Below are 23628 nucleotides of genomic sequence, written 5' to 3' on the forward strand. Positions count from 1 at the left end.
AGTATCTAGTAAATGGGAGACGTTATTCTTATTACAGTTTTAAGTCCAGCCAGTCATGCTGTGATCTTGCCTGAACAAAGGATGTGAAATTAAGGGGCGTTAAGTCATCTTTGAAGCGGTGATGATGACAATATCCTATCTGTCTGGCCGAGTCAGACTGCTGTTGGCATAGTGGTATTTGCACGTTTCCTTAATTGAAGGGATTCTATTAAAAATCACAAATTTTACATGGCTGTTTGCCAGTGCCATTTAAAACCTAATCTAATAATGAAAGGGGAAAAAACACACACACGTTTTTCAAAGGCAAGACATTTCGGCAGCACAATTGCATTCGTGCCCTTGGAGATGAAAAGCTGACAAATTTGGGGCCTGTACGTCCAGCCTGCCCATGGCAGGTTTTCAGTGGTCCACTCTGCTGTGGAGTTTTGTGTTGTTTTTCGTAGTTTTTGGTTTTTTAAGGCATTGTGTTTGAATTCATTATCGTCTTTTAATTTTTAATAGCTGATTTTTAAAGCTAATTTTGTATTTTTAGTAGAAACGAGGTTTCACCACGATGGTCAGACTGGTATCAAACTCCTGACCTCAGGTGAGCCACCCGCCTCAGTCTCCCAAAGTGCTGGGATTACAGGCATGAGCCACCGCACCTGGTCAAGGCTTGAACTTTCTAATGGGCCATAGCTTTTGTAGTGGGCTGCACTCTTCTAAATTACCTGGTCTCTGCACCATAGTCCAACGGTTTAAGCAGAAACCTCAATGCACTTGATGTTACTGGCCCTCTTTGTACAGAGGATAAATATGCTAATTCTCTTCCTTAGGAGTTAGCCCTGAGAAGGAAAATCTCAATGTTGTCACATGCAACAGGTCACCCCCACTGAGGGCTTCCCCTTTTAAATTCTTCATGGGTTTCATCAGGCTTCTGTGCAAAAATACCAGAAAACTCCCATGCATTACCCTGATATAATCCCATAACTTCAGTTGCCAGAAGAACTAATAGCACTAAATTGGTAGTGATGAATGGTATCTTAAATTTCCAGTGATCATCTCCCCATCCCCCATCAACGAAACTGGGCTTTCCTAATGCTCACTAAATTGTTTTCGGTGGGACTACAGATGCTAATCTCGCCCAACCTCCTTCTGTTTTCTTATTTTGATGATATAAAATATTTGGCTCAGAGGAAGATAATTGGGAGTTCCCACATTAATTACCAGGAAGAAACAGTCAAAAAAAAAAGGGCCAAATAGCAGCATCCGCTTGGCTTTCTGTTTATTGTAAAACATTGTAATTTCCCAAGGCTGGTTTAGATAAATACATTTTGTCCAAGTTCAGGGGCCGCTGTTTTCCCTTGTTTCATGAAATTATCAATAGGCAGGCCTTTGATCTTCCTGATCCATGCAGCTTTGCTGGCTTTTCCTGTGTTAACCACTCCAGTGGACTCCCTGGCCTGATATTCCTTCATCTTGGCTTCCTGGTGCTCCTTCTCCTCCTTCACGGTCAACAGCACGAACTCAGTGTTCACTCTAAGAGGATCAAGGGCTGTATAGATGCGAGGCCGTTCTTTCTTAAGAGACAAGGTGGCTGTGCCCACTTGTGGAGCTAGCATGCGGTTTGGTTTAATGACCTGCATACTGGTCAGGGGACCTGTACTGCACACAGCCCTTTCAATTGAACTGGTCACTTGGTCTCCACCCTTAAAGCTGCCAGAGAACCTGGGGCGGATGATCATGGGCTGGGGTATGGTGGACTGGACTCTGGGACTGTGCAAAGAGATCTTCAAGTTGGGCTGCAGTTTCTGGATTTCAAGGGGAATACTGGTTTGTTTCACATCTATAGGAGGATTGCTCAATCTCAACCGATCAACTGCACGTTGGATTGATTTTCCTTTGAAATTCAAGACCTTCCTTGGGTATGAAATTGAAGGTCCCCAGACATCAGTAATTTCTGTTTGGGGCCTACAGGGATAGGCAAATTCCCCAGAATTATGGGCTTGCTGCAGGGTGCTAACAGTCAGGAGGAATTGGTCAGGTGACATAGGGATTTTCCAAGACTTTTTCTTTGGGTGACTGGGCAGTTTTCCAGGAGTTTCCAATTGTCCTTGTTTTTGTGCTTTCTCCACAATATCTGCTTTTTGAAAAAAAGAAAATTTTAAAAAATCAGCATTCTATGAAAAATATTAAGTACGTATGCATTAAGTACTTGGGCATTCAAACTTCGAAGCACACTGAGGTCTTTGTTGCCCAACAGGTATGCTATCATACAGGCAGGCATCCTCAGTGGTATTAGAAATGCTGATACGAGAAACAATTTAATAAAACAAATTTTTTTGTTTGTTTTTGTTTTTGAGACGGAGTCTTGCTCTGTTGCCCAGGATGGAGTGCAGTGGCATGATCTTGGCTCACTGCAAGCTCCGCCTCCCAAGTTCACGCCATTCTCCTGCCTCAGCCTCCCGAGTAGCTGGGACTACAGGTGCCCACCACCACACCCGGCTAATTTTTTGTATTTTTTTTAGTAGAGACAGGGTTTAACCATGTTAGCCAGGATGGTCTCGATCTCCTGACCTCGTGATCCGCCCACCTCAGCCTCCCAAAGTGCTGGGATTACAGGCGTGAGCCACCGTGCCCGGCCAATAAAACAAGTTTTTAACAAAATGCTAGTATTGAGTAAAGAGTATATTCGCCTCTAAGTGTGCATATTTTGAAGGCAACAGATGTGATTTTGATGCTATACATATTTTTGAAAATGTGAAGTTGAGGCCGGGCATGGTGGCTCACGCCTGTAATCCCAGCACTTTGGGAGACCCAGGTGGGTGGATCACAAGGTCAGGAGATCCAGACCATCCTGGCTAACACGGTGAAACCCCGTCTCTACTAAAAATACAAAAAATTAGCCAGGCGTGATGGCGGGCACCTGTAGTCCCAGCTACTCGGGAGGCTGAGGCCAGAGAATGGCGTGAACCCAGGAGGCGGAGCTTGCAGTAAGCCAAGATCGCGCCACTGCAGTCCAGCCTGGGCGACAGAGGAAGACACCGTCTCAAAAAAAAAAAAAGAAAATGTGAAGTTGGGAATGACCTTCACATCTCATTTATGATTCACACAAAGCAGATCTTATAAATTTATAGTAGCATAACTGTATTTTTCAACAATAATTATAATGCAAAATTTGATCTTTACCTTATTAATCAAATTTGACTCCACATAATCTTGAATGTTGCCCAAAATAAAGCCTGTCTTCAGGCTGGGTGCGGTGGCTCATGCCTGTAATCCCAGCACTTTGGGAGGCCTAGGTGGGTAGATCACCTAAGGTCGGGAGTTCGAGACCAGCCTGACCAACATGGAGAAACCCCGTCTCTACTAAAAATACAAAAAAATTAGCCGGGCTTGGTGGCAGGTGCCTGTAATCCTAGCTACTCAGGAGGCTGAGGCAGGAGAATAGCTTGAACTCGGGAGGCAGAGGTTGCAGTGAGCCGAGATCACGCCACTGCACTCCAGCCTGGGCAACAGAGCGAGACTCCATCTCAAAAAAAAAAAAAAAACTGAGTGAAATCAAGATGTCAAAATCTTCCCTATTCTCCTTGCAAACTCAAAAAGAGAATTTTTCTCCTTTTATAAAAAAAGGAATTATGATGAGCTCATTGTTTAATAATTTGTCTTTTTTCAAATGATAATGTATTGTGGATCTCTTTCCAAGTTAGTATATACAGATCCTCATTATACAATTTTTAGCTGTATATAATATTCCATACGATAGATTTTTTATTACTTAGCCATTGCCCATTGATGGACATTTAGTTTGTTAATGGTCAACCTAGAAGAAAATGCAGACCCCGTTTTTACTTACACAAGCAAGTACAAAATGCCAGCTAACACCCAGAGTTGGCACAAATGCAGTGGGGTCTCTCATGCATTGCGAGTGGGAGTGTAAATTGATATAGTGGTTTTCAGGACAACCTTGGCAATATCTTTCTAGTTTTTGAATGCACTTATCCTTTGGCTTAGCAATTTCACTCTTAGGACTTTACCCTTCAGGTACACCTGTACAGGTGCACTGACATAGGTATATACAAGGATGCCCATTGTTAGCGCAGCCCTCATAAAATAATTGTTTTCCCGTCACCTTGAAACCAGTCTCTGCACAGAGTTTGTTCCAAAGAAACACTATTATACTAGCCAAAAATATTTGAAAGATATTTTAAATTTTTACCAATGTCCTTAAAAAATAACAAAGGGACATCCATCCCAGTCATGAGTCATGATGTCCAGAAGCTTTTTTTTTTTTTTTTTTAGACGGAGTCTTGCTCTGTCACCCAGGCTGGAGTTGCAGTGGCACAATCTCAGCTCACTGCAACCCCTATCCCTCTCTGGTTCAAGCAGTTCCCCTGCCCCAGCCTCCCAGGTAGCTGGGATTACAGGCACATGCCACCCCGCCCGGCTAATTTTTTTATACTTCTAGTAGAGATGGGGTTTCACCATGTTGGCCAGACTGGTCTCGACCTCCTCACCTTAGGCAATCCGCCCGCCTCCACCTCCTAAAGTGCTGGGATTACAGGTGTGAGCCACTGCGCCCGGCCACTTTTTTTTTTAAGAGGCAAGGTCTCACTGTCACCCAGTGGTGCAATCATAGCTCACTGTAACATCAAGCTCCTGGGCTCAAAGGATCCTCCCGCCTCAGCTTCCTGAGTAGCTAGGAGGTGTGTGCTACCATATCCGGCCAATTTTTTAAATTTTTTGTAGAGACAAGGGTCTCGCTAAGTGGCCCAGGCTGGTCTCAGACTCCTGGCCTCAAGGAATCCTCCCACCTTGGTCTCCCAAAGCACTGGAATTACAGGCATGAGCCACTATGCCCATCCCAGCAACACCTTAACCCTTCTTAAAAGGCGCATCCCCATCTCTCTCTCTCCCTTATCTCTTTATCTCACATATATAGCACCTGCCCCAAATCTCTCTCCTTCCTAATGAAGTCTCTTAAAACGCTCTCTGAAACCAGCCCCAACTGCCTCTTCTCTCTTTTATTGTGCCCATTTCTCAGATTGATGACATAACAGTCCAAGAAATGAGGAAGCTGGCAGGGAACAGAGGCGAGCTGTCAGCCAAAAACTGGAAATGCAAACCTTAGAAAGGTTCTCCCTCTGTGGCCTCAAGTCAGAAAAGGGACAATTAAGGAAAACCAGTCACTCTTGGGAGAAGCCAGGCATTGTATTCATTCCAGATTCTCAAAGACAAGCAAAGGTAGTGGCCTGCTGGAAAACAATACAAAAATAGAGAGAGAGAGAGAGAGAGAGTTTGGATCTTGCCACTGATTCAGAATTAAGTATCACTGCACTCCAGCCTGGGCAACAGGAGCAAAACTCTGTCTCAAAAAAAATTTAAAAAAAGGAAAAAGAAAATCTAGCTCTTGCAAACCAGAATGTTCCCTTTAACTGGCTGATAAATTGTTTGGCGGATCAGAGAGAATGGCTGCTACCCTCCTGGAGGGTTAGGATTTCTATCCTCAGGAAGCCATTGTCCAAAATATTCCACAAAGGAACCAGTCCTCCCCCTCTCCCACCGCGGCCACCAACCCCTGACCTGCTCTGTGGGTTATCACTGAACTTGCTGGTATTTCAGTTGTTTACCTGAAGAGAACTTGGCCGGCTTCAGGAGTACTCGGGACTTGGGAGGTTTGCCTGGTAGGAGCTCTTGGATCATAGTTTGTTTACTGGATACAGACTCTCCTGGGCTGTGAACCTGAATATTAGACTTAGAGAGAATTTCCATGAGACTGTTTTCTTCTTTTTCCTCCTCTTTTTCCTTATTCTTCTTTTGTTTCGTTTTTTCCATGGCATACTGCCACTTTATGTGCTCAAACTGGAACATGAGAACATTGCTCTCTGTGTTGACCACCATCCTGGAACCGAAACAACAGGGTTGTCCCCAAAAGGAGTGTGGAGGCCACCGAAAGATGCACTGCAGTTACCATCCCGCCCGGTCTTTAGACCAAAGGAACAGTGCCCAGGTGATGACCAAACAGACTAGTAGTGTAGGCGGCTGGAGGGTGGAGAGTGGTGAAAGGTACGAGGCTATGCAGCAGAAGTCATTAGCTTTGTCACTCTTTTCTTTAAAAAATAAACATGATCGGGGCACATATGTTCTGATTGTTTCACTTCTCAAGTTAAAATGCTTTTTTTTTTTTTTTTTGTATTTTTTAATTTTGAGACAGAGTCTTGCTCTGTCACCCAGGCTGGAGTGCAGTGGCATGATCTCAGCTCACTGCAGCCTCCGCCTCCTAGGTTCAAGCTATTCTCGTGCCTCAGCCTCCTGAGTAACTGGGATTACAGGTGTGCACCACCACGCCCAGCTTATTTTGTGTTTTTAGTAGAGAAAGGGTTTCGCCATGTTGCCCAGGCTGGGCTCAAAATCCAGGACTCAATGATCCACCCTCCTCAGCCTCCCAAAATGCTGGAATTACAAGCATGAACCACCACGCCTGGCCTCAAGTTAAAATGCTTTTAAATGAATTTCTGTTCCTGGAGTGAGTGCCAAGTACCTAGGGTGCCATCTCTGCACACAGATGTCTTGACATTCACTGTTTTTGTTTGTTTGTTTGTTTGTTTGTTTGTTTGTTTTAAGCACCGCTTCCAAACCCAATATTACTATTGCTGCTGGGAATGAGGAAAGCTCTCTAACAGGGAGGCCTCCTCTCCTTCATACACCTTCCACACAGACACCACACACACCATGCTGTCACTCCAGGATCTCTGCACACACTCTAGATGTAGACAGAACATCTATACTTTATAAAGTGAGATGATTTCTAACTTCTCTAATCCCCACTTTAATGCTCCATAGACAAAGAGCTCCAGAACTTGCCCTCCCTGTCCCCTTCCTGTGCCCCCGCAGCACTGCCTCCCTAACCCACCAGTTTTACAAGCAAGAGGCTTTCCCCTTTCTGTGCTCTTCCTTTAACTATAAACAAGAAATGAAAATACTCTGTACAGGTTTCTTTCTGCTCCAAAAGGCTGCAATGTTAAGACCTTAACCAACAGCATAAACTCTCTAGAAAAGTAACTTGTTTTGGCTGGAACTGCTGGAATGGAATGTGGGGTGTCAATCCAATAAGAAATCCCTTTTAGACTTACATTCACTCAAGCCGAAAGGAAAACACCTTTCTTTGGATGCTGTGAGTAAAAAATGGTCAGAGCTTTTTTTTTTTTTTTTTTTTAAACAGCATGACTGAAAAGTGTTCATTAATTGAGCGTTATTACCAGGCTGCCCTCTTTAAGATGGTAAAAAATACTAATAAAGTTTCACTAAAAGGAAGGCAATATGGTTCAGGGACATTAAGAGATGTCTCAAGTGAGCTTGAAGTAGAATTTACAGGTTAGGTCTATTTGGTTATTTTCATATAATAGCACCCTGAATCTACGCATATATAAAGCACAGTACTGTATACAATGCAGTCAATCATGGTACTCGTTCTGTAAGCTCACCAGCTCAGCTCTCCCTCACTGTACCCCCCACTGCTACCACCCCCGACTCTCCTATGTCTCTTTGCATTAGAAGTGAGGCATCAAAGATAGCTGATAGAGCTCTCAGGCAGCCAAAGGCATGATCAAAGAGCAAGCAGGGGCTGCACGTTGGTAGAACTGTGGTCCTTACAGAAGCGTTATGTTGCACCCACTGCAAGTCCCACAAACACCCAAGATGAATTGAGTCAAAATAGGCCAGGCGTGTTGGCTCACACCTGTAATCCCAGTGCTTTGGGAGGCCGTGGCAGGTGGATCACGAGGTCGGGAGTTCAAGATCAGCCTGGCCAAGATGGTGAAACCTGTCTCTACTAAAAATACTAAAAATTAACTGGGCGTATTGGTGTGCATCTGTAATCCCAGCTACTCAGGAGGCTGAGGCAGAGAATTGCTTGAACCTGGGAGGCGGAGGTTGCAGTGAGCTGAGATCACACCACTGCACTCCAGCCTGGGCGACAGAGTGAAACTACGTCTCAAAAAAAAAAAAAAAGTCAAAATGAACCATTGATTGCTTCCTGATTACTAAGTTTTGTGCAAAGCCCTGTTAGTCCCCACCACAAGACTATTGCTCCACGCAGCCAAAACTGTAGGGAGGCACTGCACACTCTCTTCTCCTGACAGCAAATCCAGGGCTGGTATCCCAGGGGAGGAAAAAAATCAAAATCTACTCACAGTTCTGACCTCCACACCTACCACCCACCTGTTGCCCTGAATAAAGAAGGACAGCACAGGATCACCTCTGCCATTGGCTTTTATCACCTTCATACAGTTCCCGTTGAGGAAATTGTAAATTCGGATCTTGCCATCTGCACAGGCGCTGATGACCCGGAGGAAGAGAAGGGACACGTGGAGCACCTCCCTGGAAGGGAACAGAGCAGCAGGCAGTACCCATCCTCTCATAAAATGCCTGGGTTTGTTTGTAGGCTGGGGGTATATGGTGTGTGATTGGGAGGCACTGGCCATAACTGGCCTCGAAATGGTGTTTGCTGTCTTTGGTGTTTTTTTTTTGTTTTTTTTTTTTGAGATGGAGTTTTGCTCTTGTTGCCCAGGCTGGAGTGCAAGCAATGGTGCGATCTTGGCTCATGGCAACCTCCACTTACCAGGTACAAGTGATTCTCCTGTCTCAGCCTCCCAAGTAGCTCGGATTACAGGCATGCACCACCACGCCTGGCTAATTTTTTTGTATTTAGTAGAGACGGGGTTTCACCGTGTTAGTCAGGCTGGTCATGAAATCCTGACCTCAGGTGATCCACCCACCTCGGCCTCCCAAAGTGCTGGGATTACAGGCATGCACCACCACGCCCAGCCTGCTGTCATTTTATAATTGTGGAAGTAAACCGTGAGCTTCTCTCAAGATATACTTCTTCCCATTCTGCAGCTACTTTCCCTGAAGTTATGTCACAGGGCCACAAGATGACAAAACAAAAGGGCTGATGTCACAATCTTTTTTTTTAATCTAACATATAGATGATCATGTTTGTCTCTTGCAATTTGATTCCTAGCGTTTACTTATACAATAGTCATGCTGAGAATTATTTAATGTTTTGATTCCTTTTAAAATAGTATTATCGGCTGGGCGCGGTGGCTCACACCTGTAATCCCAGCACTTTGGAAGGCCAAGGTGGGCGGATCACGAGGTCAGGAGATTGAGACCATCCTGGCTAACACGGTGAAACCCTGTCTCTACTAAAAATACAAAAAATTAGCTGGGTGCGGTGGTGGGCGCCTGTAGTCCCAGCTACTCAGGAGGCTGAGACAGGAGAATAGCGTGAACACGGGAGGTAGAGCTTGCAGTGAGCCAAGATTGTGCCACTGCACTCCAGCCTGGCAACAGAGCAAGACTCTGTCTCAAAAAAAAAAAAAATTCAATAACTTCTCAAAACCCCCAGGCTCCTATAGTTACTTCACAAGAGAAACAAGAGACAGTGGAAGAGGTTAACAGTCAGACAGAGAAGATGGTGGGGAAAAATGGGTCCCAAGTGGAAGAGGAGGGAAGCAGAGAGGGTGAGGTGCAGAGAACATGATGTCCACAGGGAGCAGAAGGTCTGCCAACGATTGCAGTCTAGGCTACGACGGGGAAGGGAAGGACACCAGGTTCATCGCCCCAGGCTTCACAGGCACCTACTTGGGATGCTTGAAGGCCATCAGGCAGCGCTCATACTTCCCCACCATGCTCCAGGCCATGACCAGGCCATCAGTGCTTCCCGAGAGGAGATGCCACTGGTCGAAGAACAGGCACTTCACGGCTCCCTCGTGGCCATTGAGAGTCTGCAAGAAAAGATACCACTGTCTTCAACTCAGACTGTGACTCCTCCAAGAACCAAAGCTGAGGCTTCTTCAGATGAATCCCAAAGCCACCCCCACCAATCTGTGACTGCCATTCATTCAGTAGGTACCTGAGCTAATCTTGCTTTTGCTCTAAGAAGGCCAACGGAGGCCGGGCGCGGTGGCTCATTCCTGTAATCCCAGCACTTTGAGAGGCCGAGGTGGGCAGATCACGAGGTCAGGAGATTGAGACCATCCTGGCCAACATGGTGAAACCCCGTCTCTACTAAAAATACAAAAATTAGCTGGGCGTGGTGGCACACACCTGTAATCTCAGCTACTCAGGAGGCTGAGGCAGGAGAATCGCTTGAACCAGGGAGGTGGAGGTTGCAGTGTGCCAAGATCTAGCCACTGTGCTCCAGCCTGGCGACAGAGCAAGACTCTGTCTCAAAAAAAAAAAAAAAAAAAAAGAAAAGAAAAGAAAAGAAAAAAAGAAGGCCAATGGAGTCCATTCCACGTAGAGCTCTCTCTCTGGTTAAGGAGGAATGGTATCAGGGAGGGGTCTTGCTCCTGGTGGGTCTGTGTTTGGGGCAGACACTACCTTCTTGGAGCACCAGAGAGGGCCAGAAATCACTGTCCTTTGCTGTCAGAAGGACAAAGGTAACGTGTGCCATCCCAGCTCCTTGCCAGAACCCAGAGTGCACATGGGCCATCCCTGTGCCTGCAACTGCTGGATTGGCCGTAGTGACAAGATTGGTGGGAAAATTCCACATGCCAAGCCAGCCACTTTTCACTGTGATCCTGTGTTCCTGCTGCAAATCATATATCAACACCACCCGCTAAGGCCAGGGGTTCAGATCCAGCAAGAGTATGTTTCATGACCATCCAATCACTTTCAAGATCATCCATATTCTGTCTTCATTAGAGAGCAAGGAGAAAAAAAATTTTCTGTTCACCCTCCAGTGTTTTCTTCTTAGGAAAAAAATGCTTTGTTCATCCTCTCACCCCATACCAGAATGCAATACTCTTTTTTTTTTTTTTGAGATGCATGATCTCGGCTCACTGCAACCTCTGCCTCCCGAGTTCAAGTGATTTTCCTGCTTCAGCCTCCTAAGTAGCAGAGGTTATAGGCGCCCACCACCATGCCTGGCTAATTTTTTGTATTTTTTTATTTTTATTTTTATTTTTTAGTAGAGACGGGGTTTCACTATGTTGGTCAGGCTGGTCTCGAACTCCTGACCTCATGATCGGCCCGCCTCAGCCTCCCAAAGTGCTGGGATTACAGGTGTGAACCACTGCACCTGGCCCTACAAAGTGCAATACTCTTGAGGAGGAAAAGGTACTTCACCTCCACTGCTGTTACAAGGCCCTGAGCCCATATCTCATGCTGAGTCAGAATGCAGCCTTCCTCCAGCCTTCCTCCACCAACCCCATGATGCCGTGGGTCATGATGTGGGCGGTGGAGCCCCTACCCTCCACAGACTCTGAATGCCCCACTTTGGGGCCTTCCCCTTTAGAGCTTCAGGACTGTCCTTTTTTTTTTTTTTTGTATAAAATTTAAATTTTATGATCACATCTGGACCTTTTTACACTTAACACAATGGAAATGTTCATATTCATTTTTTTCCCAAAGGAAAAATTTCTGAGTCATCACTATGTTGCACAGTAGAATAGAAATATGAATTCAGGTACTTAGTCAAGTTTCTAAAGAACGCAAATAACAGACACGATTTAATTTCCAAAATCTGAAGTCATCAACATGATTTTGTAGTACTCTACCTCAGGTTTTACCTAAAAATTCATTATTATTCAGATAAAGATAGCCCCCTAATCATATGTTTTTAAAAAGCCTCTTCCCCACCACAACTTCCTGAGATCTGTGAAGAAACTGCAATCTTGTGATCAGACTCCATATAGGACTGGCAGTTTTGTAATCGTAGGGAAAAAACGGTGACTGATTTTATGTGTCTATCAGTTGTAGTCTGCTCATCTGATTAGAAGCCTTGACGAATGCCTGGTGGCGATTGCAAATAACTGCCAAGCATATAGGGATGATACAGTAGCCCACTGTTTTGGGATCAGCTCTTGTACTCTTGTACAAGAGTATAGGAACAAAAACATCTGTAAGTAAGGTACCAGAAAAATAATTGTCCACAACCAAAAAGGCAAGGAGAGTAATTGAGCTTTCAAGGAGTGTGTCCACGTGGTTCCTTCAAGGGGCTGCTCAGGGTGCTGTTGAATGTGTTCCAAGGCCAGCCTGTTATAAGTCTCATTGATTTCAAAAACATAGTAAAATGCTGCCGCACTGGCTAACGGATACAATCCCACTCCAATCCATCCCATCCGCTGACGGAAGTTCATCCTTCTCCATGCTCTGTGCAATGGTCCCGAAAATCCTCCTGTTCCCACCGCAAGCGTTAAAGAGTCACTTAGCTCTGAATAATCGGGTGGCTTTGGCATTTCAGAGAAAGCCACCATAAAATAAATCCCCTGGGTCACCCGGCTAGGAGAAAGGTGAGCGCCGCCAGCCTGGAGCACCAGCTACTAGTGATTAAGAACGGCGTGACTGCGGCGGATCACGCGCGGCCCGGCCCCCGTCGCCGCCGCCGGAGACCGGCTCTGAGGACCTGACCCGGCAGGGAGGCGTTCCCGCCACTTGGGCCTCCGGGCGGCCGGCCCCGCCCCCCGCCGCGCTGCAGCGCCCGCACGCCGCGACCAAGGCTACGCAGGCGGCGCCAGGCCCAGGCCTCGCCGCCTTGCAGCGCCGCGAGCCCAGCGCCCGTCCGCGGTCGCCGGCGGAGCCTACTTGCAAAGCTGAGGTCCCGGATCTCACCTTCCTGTCCCCGGGTGGCCAGCCCGCCCGCCAGGACTGTCCTTCTTGATGGCCATACTCAGTTGCTCTAGGACGACCTGAGGAGCTAGGTAGGGGAGCCCACCCATCTCCTCCCCAGTGCCCTTTCCCCCAAGGCAGCCCACTGCTCACTTACCTTTACCAACTGGGCCGTGGCAATGTGCCACACTTTCACCACCCCTCGCTCACAGCTGCTCACAATGTAGGTATCATTGATCCTGGTGGCCAAGATGGGGTCTTTGTGTCTAAATGTCTTCAGGCACTTCCCTGTGTCTACATCCCACACTTAACAGGAGGGAAAGAGACGAAGAGATGGGAGCGGGGAAAAAGGGGGAAGAGGAAAGGTTACAGTGGAGTTCTGTTCCCCATCACAGAAGCAAAGACTCATCGAGCCCATCAAGTCAGACTCTAGAAGGACTTCCCCTGGCATAGCACCTCCACAGGGCAGGCTCACCAACAGCTCATGTACCCACAGCACAGAGCGCCCTTGAATACAGGTGGCTGGGGGAGCCCGCAATCCAGAAGACCTTGGCTATGGCCCTGGAACTTAGCCTTGAGGCCCCAAGTGCTAAACAACTCATCTCCAATCAGCTGATTCCTCAAGCCTGAAAAATGCTTGCTATCGAGTAGATTTCATAAAAATCATGGCATACAGCTTGAGTAGGGGCACGTAAAATTAAAAAAAAAAAAAAGAAGAAAATCATGGCATACGTGTAGTGTTGTCATTTTTCCCAGATGTTGTCTTCCTGACTCATACCTTCTATCCCCAAAATAAAAGAAGGTCGTCTACCCTCACTTACATTTTTAAATACTTCCGAATCTGACTTTTGGATTTTGTGGAGAAATGGTCACGGCTAGGGGTGGGTTTACTGCTGCTTCAACACAGACTGTGTTAGAGCAACTGCCTGGCATCTTGTAGTGGGGATGAGAGTGGGTGGGTAGGTGGCAGAACAGGGTTTTCTAAAAGGAAGAAGTTGATGCCGGGCCCAGTGGCTCACACCTATAATCCCAGCACTTTGGGAGGCCAAGGCGGGTGGATCACAAGGTCAGGAAATCGAGACCAGCCTAGCCAACATGGTGAAACCCCGTCTCTACTAAAAAATAAAAATAAAAATTAGCTGGGTGTGGTGGCGCGCGCCTGTAGTCCCAGCTACTCGGGAGGCTGAGGCAGGAGAATCACTTGAACCCGGGAGGCTGAGGTTGCAATGAGCCAAGATCATGCCACTGTACTCCAACCTGGCCACAGAGCAAGACTCCATCTCAAAAAAAAAAAAAAAAAAAAAAAAAGGAAGAAGTTGAAAGTCAACTCTATGAATTCAGGAATGAAAACATTAAAGTCTCCTTCAAAGGTACTCCCCAAAAGCACCTTCTTCCTCAGGCAACAGGACAAGTGGCCTGAGACAAAATATAACAACAACCAGAGTTGACACTTATATGGCACTAACAGCCGGCGACCACTCAAGGTGTGTGACATGCATTAGCTCATCTTCACAAGTACTATTATTATTCCCCACTACACAGATGAGGAAACTGAGGCATAGAGAAGTTGGGTTGCCTGCTCAAGTCATGCATGTGGTGAGTGGCAGAGCCGGGATTTGGACCTAGGGAGTCTGGATCCAGAGGCCATGTGCTTACTCATTTATGCTAGCTTAGCCCTAACTGTGTAAGTTGCTTTCCTTCACTTATATTTCATGTATATATCTTGGCCCATTTATAAAATTACCAGTGGGGCTCTCGTGAGGATTAGATAATGTATGTTAAACATACACAAAATTGGTACTCAGTAAATGGCAGCTGTTGTTGTTCATGGATTTATTATATTCCCCACTATATATTTATGTATCTGCTTCCATTAGGAGACAATGAGCCCTTTGAAAAAAAAAAAAAGTTGTATCTAAAGGGCCATATCCTATTATTCTTTTTTCTCCTCAGCACCTAGCTCAGTGTGTAGCTTGTTGTAGGTATTGTACAGATAGTTGTTGAATGGATGGATTGATTGATAGATGGAAGGAAGGAAGGATGGGTGGATGGATGGATGGATGGATTGATGATAAAGAATAAATGACTGCCTGCCTATAGAAATGAGCAAAACAAAGCATTCTGGGCCGGGCAAGGTAGCTCACGCTTGTAATCCCAGCACTTTGGGAGGCCGAGGCGGGCGGATCACGAGGTCAGGAGATCGAGACCACGGTGAAACCCCGTCGCTACTAAAAATACAAAAAAAAATTTAGCCGGCCGCGGTGGCGGGCGCCTGTAGTCCCAGCTACTCGGAGAGGCTGAGGCAGGAGAATGGCGTGAACCCGGGAGGCGGAGCTTGCAGTGAGCCGAGATTGCACCACTGCACTCCAGCCTGGGCAACAGAGCGAGACTCTGTCTCAAAAAAAAAAAAAAAAAAACAAAACAACAACAACAACAAAAAAGCATTCTGGTAACCCACGGGTTGGGGAAACTTTTTAGAAAATTTAAGGTGCTTCTTTCTCACCTTTTACCTGGCAATCTCTTCCTCCAGATACAAGCCTGTTCTTACACAAGTCCATGCAAGTGATAGTCCCCTGGTGACCACCGAAGATTCGTATGCAAGCCCCACTTTTCAGATCCCAGTATCTGCAAGAATCAGGCCAAAAGAATGTTTGTGAGAGTTCCTGAGGGCCCAGAGGATCATACTGAGTAGAATCCCTATAGATAAGTAGGTAGTGGGGAGGCAGCAGATTCTCGTGGTTCAGCTTAGAGTCAGGGGCCTGGATTTGAATCCCAGCTGCAGCACCTATTTGGTGTAACTTTGAGGAAGTTAATTTCTGTGTAAGTTTCCTTTCCTCATTGATAAAATGGAAATAATAGGAGTCATTAGCCAGGTGCGGTGGCTCACCCCTGTAATCCCAGCACTTTGGGAGGCCGAGGCAGGTGGATCACGAGGTCAAGAGATCGAGACCATCCTGGCCAACATGGTGAAACCCTATCTCTACTAAAAATACAAAAATCAGCTGGGTGTGGTGGTGTGCGCCTGTAGTCCCAGCTACTCGGGAGGCTGAAGAAGGAGAATTGCTTGAATCCGGGAGGCAGAGGTTGCAGCAAGCTGAGATCGTGCCACTGCACTCCAGCCTGCCAATAGAGCGAGACTCTGTCTCAAAAAAAAAAAAAAAAAAAAAGAGTATTTACATCATAGGGTTTTTGTGAAGAATTAAATGGACTAATACAGTGATTGTCAATCCTGGGTAACTTCTACCTCCAGGGGCCATTTGGAAATATCTGGAGATGTTTTTGGTGGTCACAAGCAGGGAAGGAGGTGCCACTGGCATCTAGTGCATAGAATCCAGAGATGCTGCTAAACATCCTACATTGCACAGGGCAGGCCCCACAGTAAAGAATTTCCCAGCCCCAGATGGCAATAGTGCCAAGGTTGAGAAACCCTGCACCAGTGGAATAGTGACTAACATGTACAAAATACTTGATCAATGCCAGGTGGTTTTTAGGTAGAAGCATCCTGAATAACCACCAGCCTTAGAATCCATGGCACTGACTCAACAGTACAGAGGATCTTCAAACAAGAGCAACAGAATCCTTTACCAACCACTTCAATCCAAAATATTTATGTACATATAGAGCATATCTGAGAGATGAATTATCCTGTTTTTTAATAAGAACACTTGCCCAAGGTCTCCCAACTGCCATTGATACTTCCGCTTCAGCTAGGCTGCTTTTGAGACAGGACAAAGCAGAATGCTGAGATAATGGTTCTAGAGCAGGCTGCCTGAAGTCCATTCCCAGGGCCATCACTTACTAGCTGTGTGATCCTGGGCAAATTACTGAACCACCACTTACCTCAGTCTCTTCATCTGTAAACTGAGGATAATAATTGTACTTGCGACTGGGCGCGGTGGCTCACGCCTGTAATCCCAGCACTTTGGGAGGCAAGCAGATCACGAGGTCGGGAGATCGAGACCATCCTGGCTAACATGGTGAAACCCCATCTCTACTAAAAATACAAAACATTAGCCAGGTGTGGTGGCAGGCGCCTGTAGTCCCAGCTACTCAGGAGGCTGAGGCAGGAGAATGGCGTGAGCCCGGGAGGCGGAGCTTGCAGCGAGCCAAGATAGCACCACTGCACTCCAGCCTGGCAACAGAGCGAGATTCCGTCTAAAAAAAAATAAAAATTTGTACTTACTTCATAGAGTTATTGTGAGGCTTGGCACATAAAAACGATTCATATGTCTTTGGGGTTTTTTGGATATGTTAAGCTTTTTCTTCTAATATTCCCAAGGGTCTTGCAGCCTTACCAATGCCTTACCAGTTTCTCAGAGCCTACAAGGCAGCCACAGTGCATTGAATGATGGTGCAGTGCTCTCAAAGAAAGCATGTTTTGAATTTCTGTTTCTAGCAATATGGTGGTATATGTCTTCAGGTTGGTTTTTTAAGTTTATGCAAGAAAAGGTATTTGATAAATACTTTTAGAAAAATAGGAATAGAGTGGTCACAGGGCTCGCTCCCGAGGGGCAAGTCGGGGCTGGGAGCGGGCGCCGGGGTCGGGGTGGTGGCAGCAGCCTGGGCCGCGAGGTTGATGCCTGCTGCTGCAGCGGCAGAGGCTGAAGGACCCGCCGCGGTGCTGTCGCCAGAGAGGGAGGGCTCCGCTGCCGTCGGTGAAACCAGCCCAGAGAAGTTATGGGATTTGCCCCCGGGTCTCCTGCCCAGCAAGCCAGCGTCATGACCCAGGTGTGGGGGATGATGGTGATGCCTCTCACTCACGTGTGAAGGATGGAACTGCTGGACTCCAGGTTCCTTGCTGGGGGCTGAGCGTGGCCTGAGGGACAGGCCCTGGGTCCCCGGATGCCCCTGCCCGAGCCCAGCGAGCAGGAGGGCGAAGAGTGTGAAGGCCAGCCGGGAGCCATCCCCCGAGCCAGCCACGGACGTTGTCCGGGCAGCCCCCAGGAAGCCCAGGGAGTTCTCCAAACTGGTCCTGCTCACAGACTCCAACCAAGATGAGGAAACGGTGGGATCCAAGCCCCAGGAAGTGCACTGCGTCCTGTCCCTGGAGATGGCTGGCCCCGCCACCCTCGTCAGCACCTTGCAGATCCTGCCAGTTGAGCAGGGAGGGGTGGTCCAGCCAGCCCCACAGATGCCTGAACAGAAGTGCAGCAAGCTGGACACAGCAGCCCCTCAGTCCCTGGAGTTCCTGAGGACACCATTCGGGGGCCACCTCCTGGTGCTGGAGTCCTTCCTGTACAAGCAGGAGAAGGCTGTGGGGGACAAGGTATACTGGAGTGCCGCCAGCATGCTGAGCTGGGCTGCCCGGGCCGGGCCATCACCCGAGGCCTGCGGGCCACAGTGATGCGGGGCCACTGCCACGCGCCCAATGAGCAAGGCATGGAGGCCTGGCGCCAGAGGGAGAAGCTGCCCAGCCTGGCCCTGCCAGAGGGCTTGGGAGAGCCCCAGGGTCCTGAGGGCCCTGGAGGCCGAGTGGAGGAGCCACTGGAGGGGGTGGGCCCGTGGCAGTGCCCTGAGGAGCCAGAGCCAGAGCCCACTCCTGGGCTGGTGCTGAGCAAGCCAGCCCCGGAGGAAGAGGGACCCCGAGCCCTGTCACTGCTGAGCCTGCCGCCCAAGAAGCGCTCGATCCTGGGGCTGGGACAGGCCCGGCCCCTCGAGTTCCTGAGGACGTGCTACGGGGGCAGCTTCCTGGTACACGAGTCATTCCTCTGCAAGCGGGAGAAGGCTGTCGGGGACAAGGTGTATTGGACCTGCCGGGACCACGCGCTGCACAGCTGCTGGAGCCGGGCCATCACCCGGGGACAGCGGGTGACCGTGATGCGTGGGCACTGCCACCAGCCCGATATGGAGGGCCTGGAAGCCCGGCGGCAGCAGGAGAAGGCCATGGAGACGCTGCAGGCTGGGCAGGACGGCCCTGGGAGCCAAGTGGACACGCTGCTCCAAGGCGTGGATAGTCTGCTCTACCGCAGGGGTCCGGGTCCCCTGACTCTCACCAGGCCTCGGCCCAGAAAGCGAGCAAAGGTTGAAGACCAGGAGCTGCCAATCCAGCCCGAGGCCCCAGAAGGATCCCCAGACGAGGACCAGGACATGGACGCAGACCCTGGAGGCCGTGAGTTCCTGAAGACGCCCCTGGGGAGCAGCTTCCTGGTGTACGAGTCCTTCCTCTACCGGCGGGAGAAGGCGGCCGGGGAGAAGGTGTATTGGACCTGCCGGGACCAGGCCCTCCGCATGGGCTGCCGCAGCCGCGCCATGACCCAGGGCCGGCGGGTCATGGTCATGCGCAGGCACTGCCACCCACCAGACCTGGGCGGCCTGGAAGCCCTGCGGAAGCGGGAGCACTTCCCCAGCCTGGCGCAGTGGGACAGCCCAGATCCTCTCCGGCCCCTGGAGTTCCTGAGGACTTCCCTGGGGGGCAGGTTCCTGGTGCACGAGTCCTTCCTCTACAGGAAGGAGAAGGCGGCTGGGGAAAAGGTGTACTGGATGTGCCGGGACCAGGCTCGGCTGGGCTGCCGCAGCCGCGCCATCACCCAGGGCCACTGCATCATGGTCATGCACAGCCACTGCCACCAGCCTGACCTGGCAGGCCTGGAGGCCTTGAGGCAACGGGAGCGGCTCCCCACTGCCGCCCAGCAGGAGGACCCAGAAAAGATTCAAGTTCAGCTGTGCTACAAGATGTGTTCTCCTGAAAGCCAGCCGATTTATGGGGACATCAAAGACGTCAGACTGGATGGCGAGTCCCAGTGAGGCAATGTGGGCAGAGGAGCTCTGAGCCGCCCACCCGAGGTGGCTTCACATCCACACAGGCACTTCCCATCCACTTAGGTTTGGCTTGGCAGAAACTTCTTTTCATTCTTCCAAAGCATCGATGGTCTTCGCATCTCCTCAGGAGGAATTCTTGGATGGTGTCCTTGTGTTGGCAGAGAACAGTGCTCAGAGCTGGCGCTTGCAGACGCAGCTGTCGTGGGGCAGGGCAGTGGCGCCTTCCTGACCTTTGGAAGACGTGACGAAGCTGCCTGGACACGGACGCCCCTGCTGTCCGGCCACAGCACCCCTGGGTTTGCAGAGCACGCAGCCTTCCCAGGGCTTTCCACCTGGCGAGGCCCTGCTCTGCTCAGCATGGTGCAAAGTGAATGCCCCTGTCTTGGAGCCTGGGCACGTTTGGAGAACTTCCTGCTTCAAACTGAGCTGCCCCGCATAGGCCAGGTCAAGCCACACCAATCTTTTCTGGACAGGTGCTGGGTAGGCCTTCCTGGTCTCTGGCCGCCTGCTGCCAGGGTGCGGCCATCCGCAGCAACCTGAGCCGGCCAAACCAGAGGCCTCGCTCCGCGCTCCACACTTTCCTTTCTGTGCTCCTTCCAAGTTAAATTAAACCCCCTCTCCACGATTCCCATGGCAGGCGTCATTCCCCGAGATGGGAGCCAGCCCATCTGGGCCCACACGTGCCCAGATTGAGGCCAGCGGCATCCTGGGTGGCCCAGGTCCATCCTGGGCAGCAGAGGCGTGTCCCCTTCTGTCAAGCAGCTTCACAGAGTGTGGCTTCGCCAGTCAGAGGGAGCAGTCCGGAGAGGCAAGATGACCCCACCAGGACTGCAGAGCCCTCCTGCTTACTAACAAGGACCTGTCCTCAGCCGCGAGGTCCTTCGCTCCCACCCTGTAATTGTGAGGGGAGTGCCAGCAACAGGCCTGTCCCCTGGCAAGTTGGCCACGGAGCCCACCATCCACTGCAAGGCTATGACAGCCCAGGCACCCCTGCTTCTCCTCTGCTTGTACGGTTCCCCCAGTAAATCCTATTTTCCAACTCAAAAAAAAAAAAAAAAAGAAAAAGAAAAGAAAAATAGGAATAGAAGGAACTTTCCGGATTTAGTAAAAGGTATAAGCCAAAGTCATAACAGCAAGTATTATGCTCAGTGGAGAAACTGTAGATGTATTCCCTTCCAGAAGGGGAACAAGATGAAGATGCCCACTCTCACTGCTACTGCCTGCCACAGCACTGGAAAGCCTAGGCAAAGTTAGAAGGAAAGAAAAACAAAAGATGGTATAGGCATTAGAAAAGAAGATAATATATTGTCAGCCGGGCATGGTGGCTCATGCCTGTAATTCCAGCACTTTGGTAGGCCAAGGTGGGCAGATCACAAGGTCAAGAGATTGAGACCATCCTGGCCAACACAGTGAAACCACGTCTCTACTAAAATACAAAAAAGCATTAGCCGGGCGTGGTGGCGCATGCCTGTAGTCCCAGCTACTTGGGAGGCTGAGGCAGGGGAATCCTCTGAATCAGCGAGTTGGAGGTTACAGTGAGCCGAGATCGCACCATAGCACTCCAGCCTGGCAACAGAGTGAGACTCCATCTCAAAAAATAAATTAAAAAAAAAGATAATATATTGTAATTTGCAGTTGATAAGATTGTCTACATAGAAAAACCAATTATTGGCCGGGTGCAGTGGCTCACGCTTGTAATCCCAGCACTTTGGGAGGCCAAGGTGGGCAGATCATGAGGTCAGGAGATCGAGACCATCCTGGCTAGCACGGAGAAACCTTGTCTCTACTAAAAATACAAAAAATTAGCCAGGCGCGGTGGCGGGTGCCTGTAGTCCCAGCTACTCGGGAGGCTGAGGCAGGAGAATGGCGTGAACCTGGGAGGCGGAGCTTGCAGTGAGCCGAGATCGCGCCACTGCACTCCAGCCTGGGCGACAGAGCAAGACTCCGTCTCAAAAAAAAAAAAAAAAAGAAAAGAAAAGTGAAAAGTACAATTTCCCTCCCCATCACATTTTAAAACATTCTCCAAATGCATACCCAAAAACAAAACGAACAATTTTCAAGGAGGGGGATTTTGATTAAAAACAGAAAGACAGTGGACTAGATCAGAGAGCACAGGGACATTCTCATGCACATACGGGAAATTTCCATGTGATAAAGCTAGCACCACAAATCAGTGGAGGAAGTGGCAGGTTATATAGTAGTTGCTGTGGGGGAGAAACTGTTCACTTTATTTAAATATGAATAAATGAAATGGAAACCCTAATGCCACATACAAGGTTGAATTGCAAATAGATTAAAAAAAGAATGCAAAAGATAAAACTGTAATGTTGATAGAAGAAAATATTAGAAAATATCTTTGTGACCTAGAAGAGGGAAGAATCACAGAAATGAGGAAAAAAAAAAAAGAAAACCCTGATAAACTGATGTTTTTATTACATTCATATTAAGATTTTTTCTTTTTTTTTTTTGAGACTGAGTTTCGCTCTTGTTGCCGAGGCTGGAGTGCAGTGGCACCTCCCAGGTTCAAGCGATTCTCCTGCCTCAGCCTTCCTGAGTAGCTGAGATTACAGGCGTGTGCCACCATGCCTGGCTAATTTTGTATTTTTAGTAGAGACGGGTTTCTCCGTGTTGGTCAGGCTGGTCTCAAACTCCCGACCTCAGATGATCCGCCCGCCTCGGCCTCCCTAAGTGCTGGGATCACATGCGTGAGCCACTGTGCCCGGCTCATATTGAGAATTTTTGTTCAACAAAACTCATGTAGATACTATGAACAAAGTTAATAGATAGTCCTGGCAAGAGGGAATTCTCTGGCAGATGGCCTTTGGGCTTCATCTGCACCGTTGGCTCACCAGGGTCTCCAGCCTGCTGACCCACGATGCAGATTTTGCACTTGCCAGCCACCTTGATCACACAAGTCAATACTTTTTGGTAAATCTCCTATGTGTATACACATTCTGTTGGTTCTGTTTCTCTGGAGACCCTGACTAATACACATATGAAAAGGTGTTCAACTTCATTAGTAATCAGGAAAGTTAAATGGGTTTTATTTAATACCCATCAGATTGACAAAACTGTTAGATTGACAGTATTAAGTGTTGGTGAGAATACATAAGAAGAGATATTCTCATATGCTGCCAATGGGAATGTAAATTAATACAATTACACTGGAAAACAGTTTAGTACTCCTTCCTAAAAATTCCCATACTAAGAATATACCTTTAAAAAACTCGTGCACATGGGCACCAGGGGACACATCCAAGACCCGTCTCTGGCAGCATTCTTTGAAATAATTAAAAACTAGAAAGAAGGGCTGGGTGCAGTGGCTCACACCTGTAATCCCAGCACTTTGGGAGGCCGAGGTGGGTGGATCATGAGGTCAGGAGACAGAGACCATCCTGGCTAACATGATGAAACCCCTTCTCTACTAAAAAATACAAAAAAAATTAGCCGGACGTGGTGGCGGGAGCCTGTAGTCTCAGCTACTTGGGAGGCTGAGGCAGGAGAATGGTGTGAACCTGGGAGGCGGAGCTTGCAGTGAGCCGAGATGGCATCACTGCACTCCAGCCTGGGCGACAGAGTAAGACTCCATCTCAAAAAATAAATAAATAAATAAATAAATAAAAATAAAAACTATAAACAATGCAAATGTCCACCAACAGAAAAACAAATAAATGAGTTACGATAGAATCATCCAATTTAATACAGTATCTCAGCAAAAATAAGTTAATTACTGCCACCTACATCATATAGGTGAATCTCAAAAACATAGTTCCATGTAAGAATGAGGTACCAACAAATTTTTAAAATATAATTCCTTTGGAGTTCAAAAACAGGCAAAAGCAACTAATACTTTTGGAGATGTATAAGAAGGAAGCAAAATGATAAAGAAATGCAAGGGAATCATTAGTATAAAATTAGAATAATATTACCTCTGGTTGGCAGGAAGAAGCAAGAAGAGAAGGGCACAGTGGGAGGGTTAGGGAATGGTGGTATCTTATTTCTTGGCCTGAGTAATGGACGCATGAGTGTTTGCTATATTGTTTAAAAATATACATACATATGTGATTTTTTGGGTTTTTTTTTTTTTTTTTTTTTGAGATGGAGTCTTGCTCTGTCGCCCAGGCTGGAGTGCAGTGGCATGATCTAGGCTCACTGCAAGCTCCGCCTCCCGGGTTCACGCCATTCTCCTGCCTCAGCCTCCTGAGTAGCTGGGACTACAGGCACCCGCCACCACACCCCGCTAATTTTTTGTATTTTGTTTAGTAGAGATGGGGT

General features: G+C 48.2%; 1 protein-coding gene and 2 pseudogenes across 4 annotated transcripts in view; 1 reads left to right on the forward strand and 2 right to left on the reverse strand.

The window, feature by feature from the left end:
- Positions 1-1247: 1247 nt before the first annotated feature.
- CDRT1 (CMT1A duplicated region transcript 1) overlaps positions 1248-23628 on the reverse strand; it is a 36650-nt gene continuing 14269 nt past the window's right edge. For 2 of the 3 annotated variants that reach the window (XM_030800734.1, XM_030800732.1), the window contains 6 exons: positions 15098-15219; positions 12752-12900; positions 9625-9767; positions 8200-8358; positions 5610-5881; positions 1248-2122 (listed from right to left, as the gene is read on the reverse strand). In XM_030800734.1, coding sequence (XP_030656594.1) covers positions 1299-2122; positions 5610-5881; positions 8200-8358; positions 9625-9767; positions 12752-12900; positions 15098-15219 — 1669 coding nt within the window. In that variant the 3' untranslated portion in view covers positions 1248-1298. The remainder of the gene's footprint in view (positions 2123-5609; positions 5882-8199; positions 8359-9624; positions 9768-12751; positions 12901-15097; positions 15220-23628) is intronic. The other variant, XM_030800733.1, reaches the window with a different exon arrangement.
- LOC100594458 lies at positions 11691-12302 on the reverse strand (annotated as a pseudogene).
- On the forward strand, positions 17422-20009 carry LOC105738558 (annotated as a pseudogene). Its single transcript, XR_004027107.1, has one exon. The product of XR_004027107.1 is annotated as an FLYWCH-type zinc finger-containing protein 1 pseudogene (transcript).

This window comes from Nomascus leucogenys, chromosome 19 (genome assembly GCF_006542625.1).
Source record: "Nomascus leucogenys isolate Asia chromosome 19, Asia_NLE_v1, whole genome shotgun sequence".
Taxonomy (NCBI): domain Eukaryota; kingdom Metazoa; phylum Chordata; class Mammalia; order Primates; family Hylobatidae; genus Nomascus; species Nomascus leucogenys.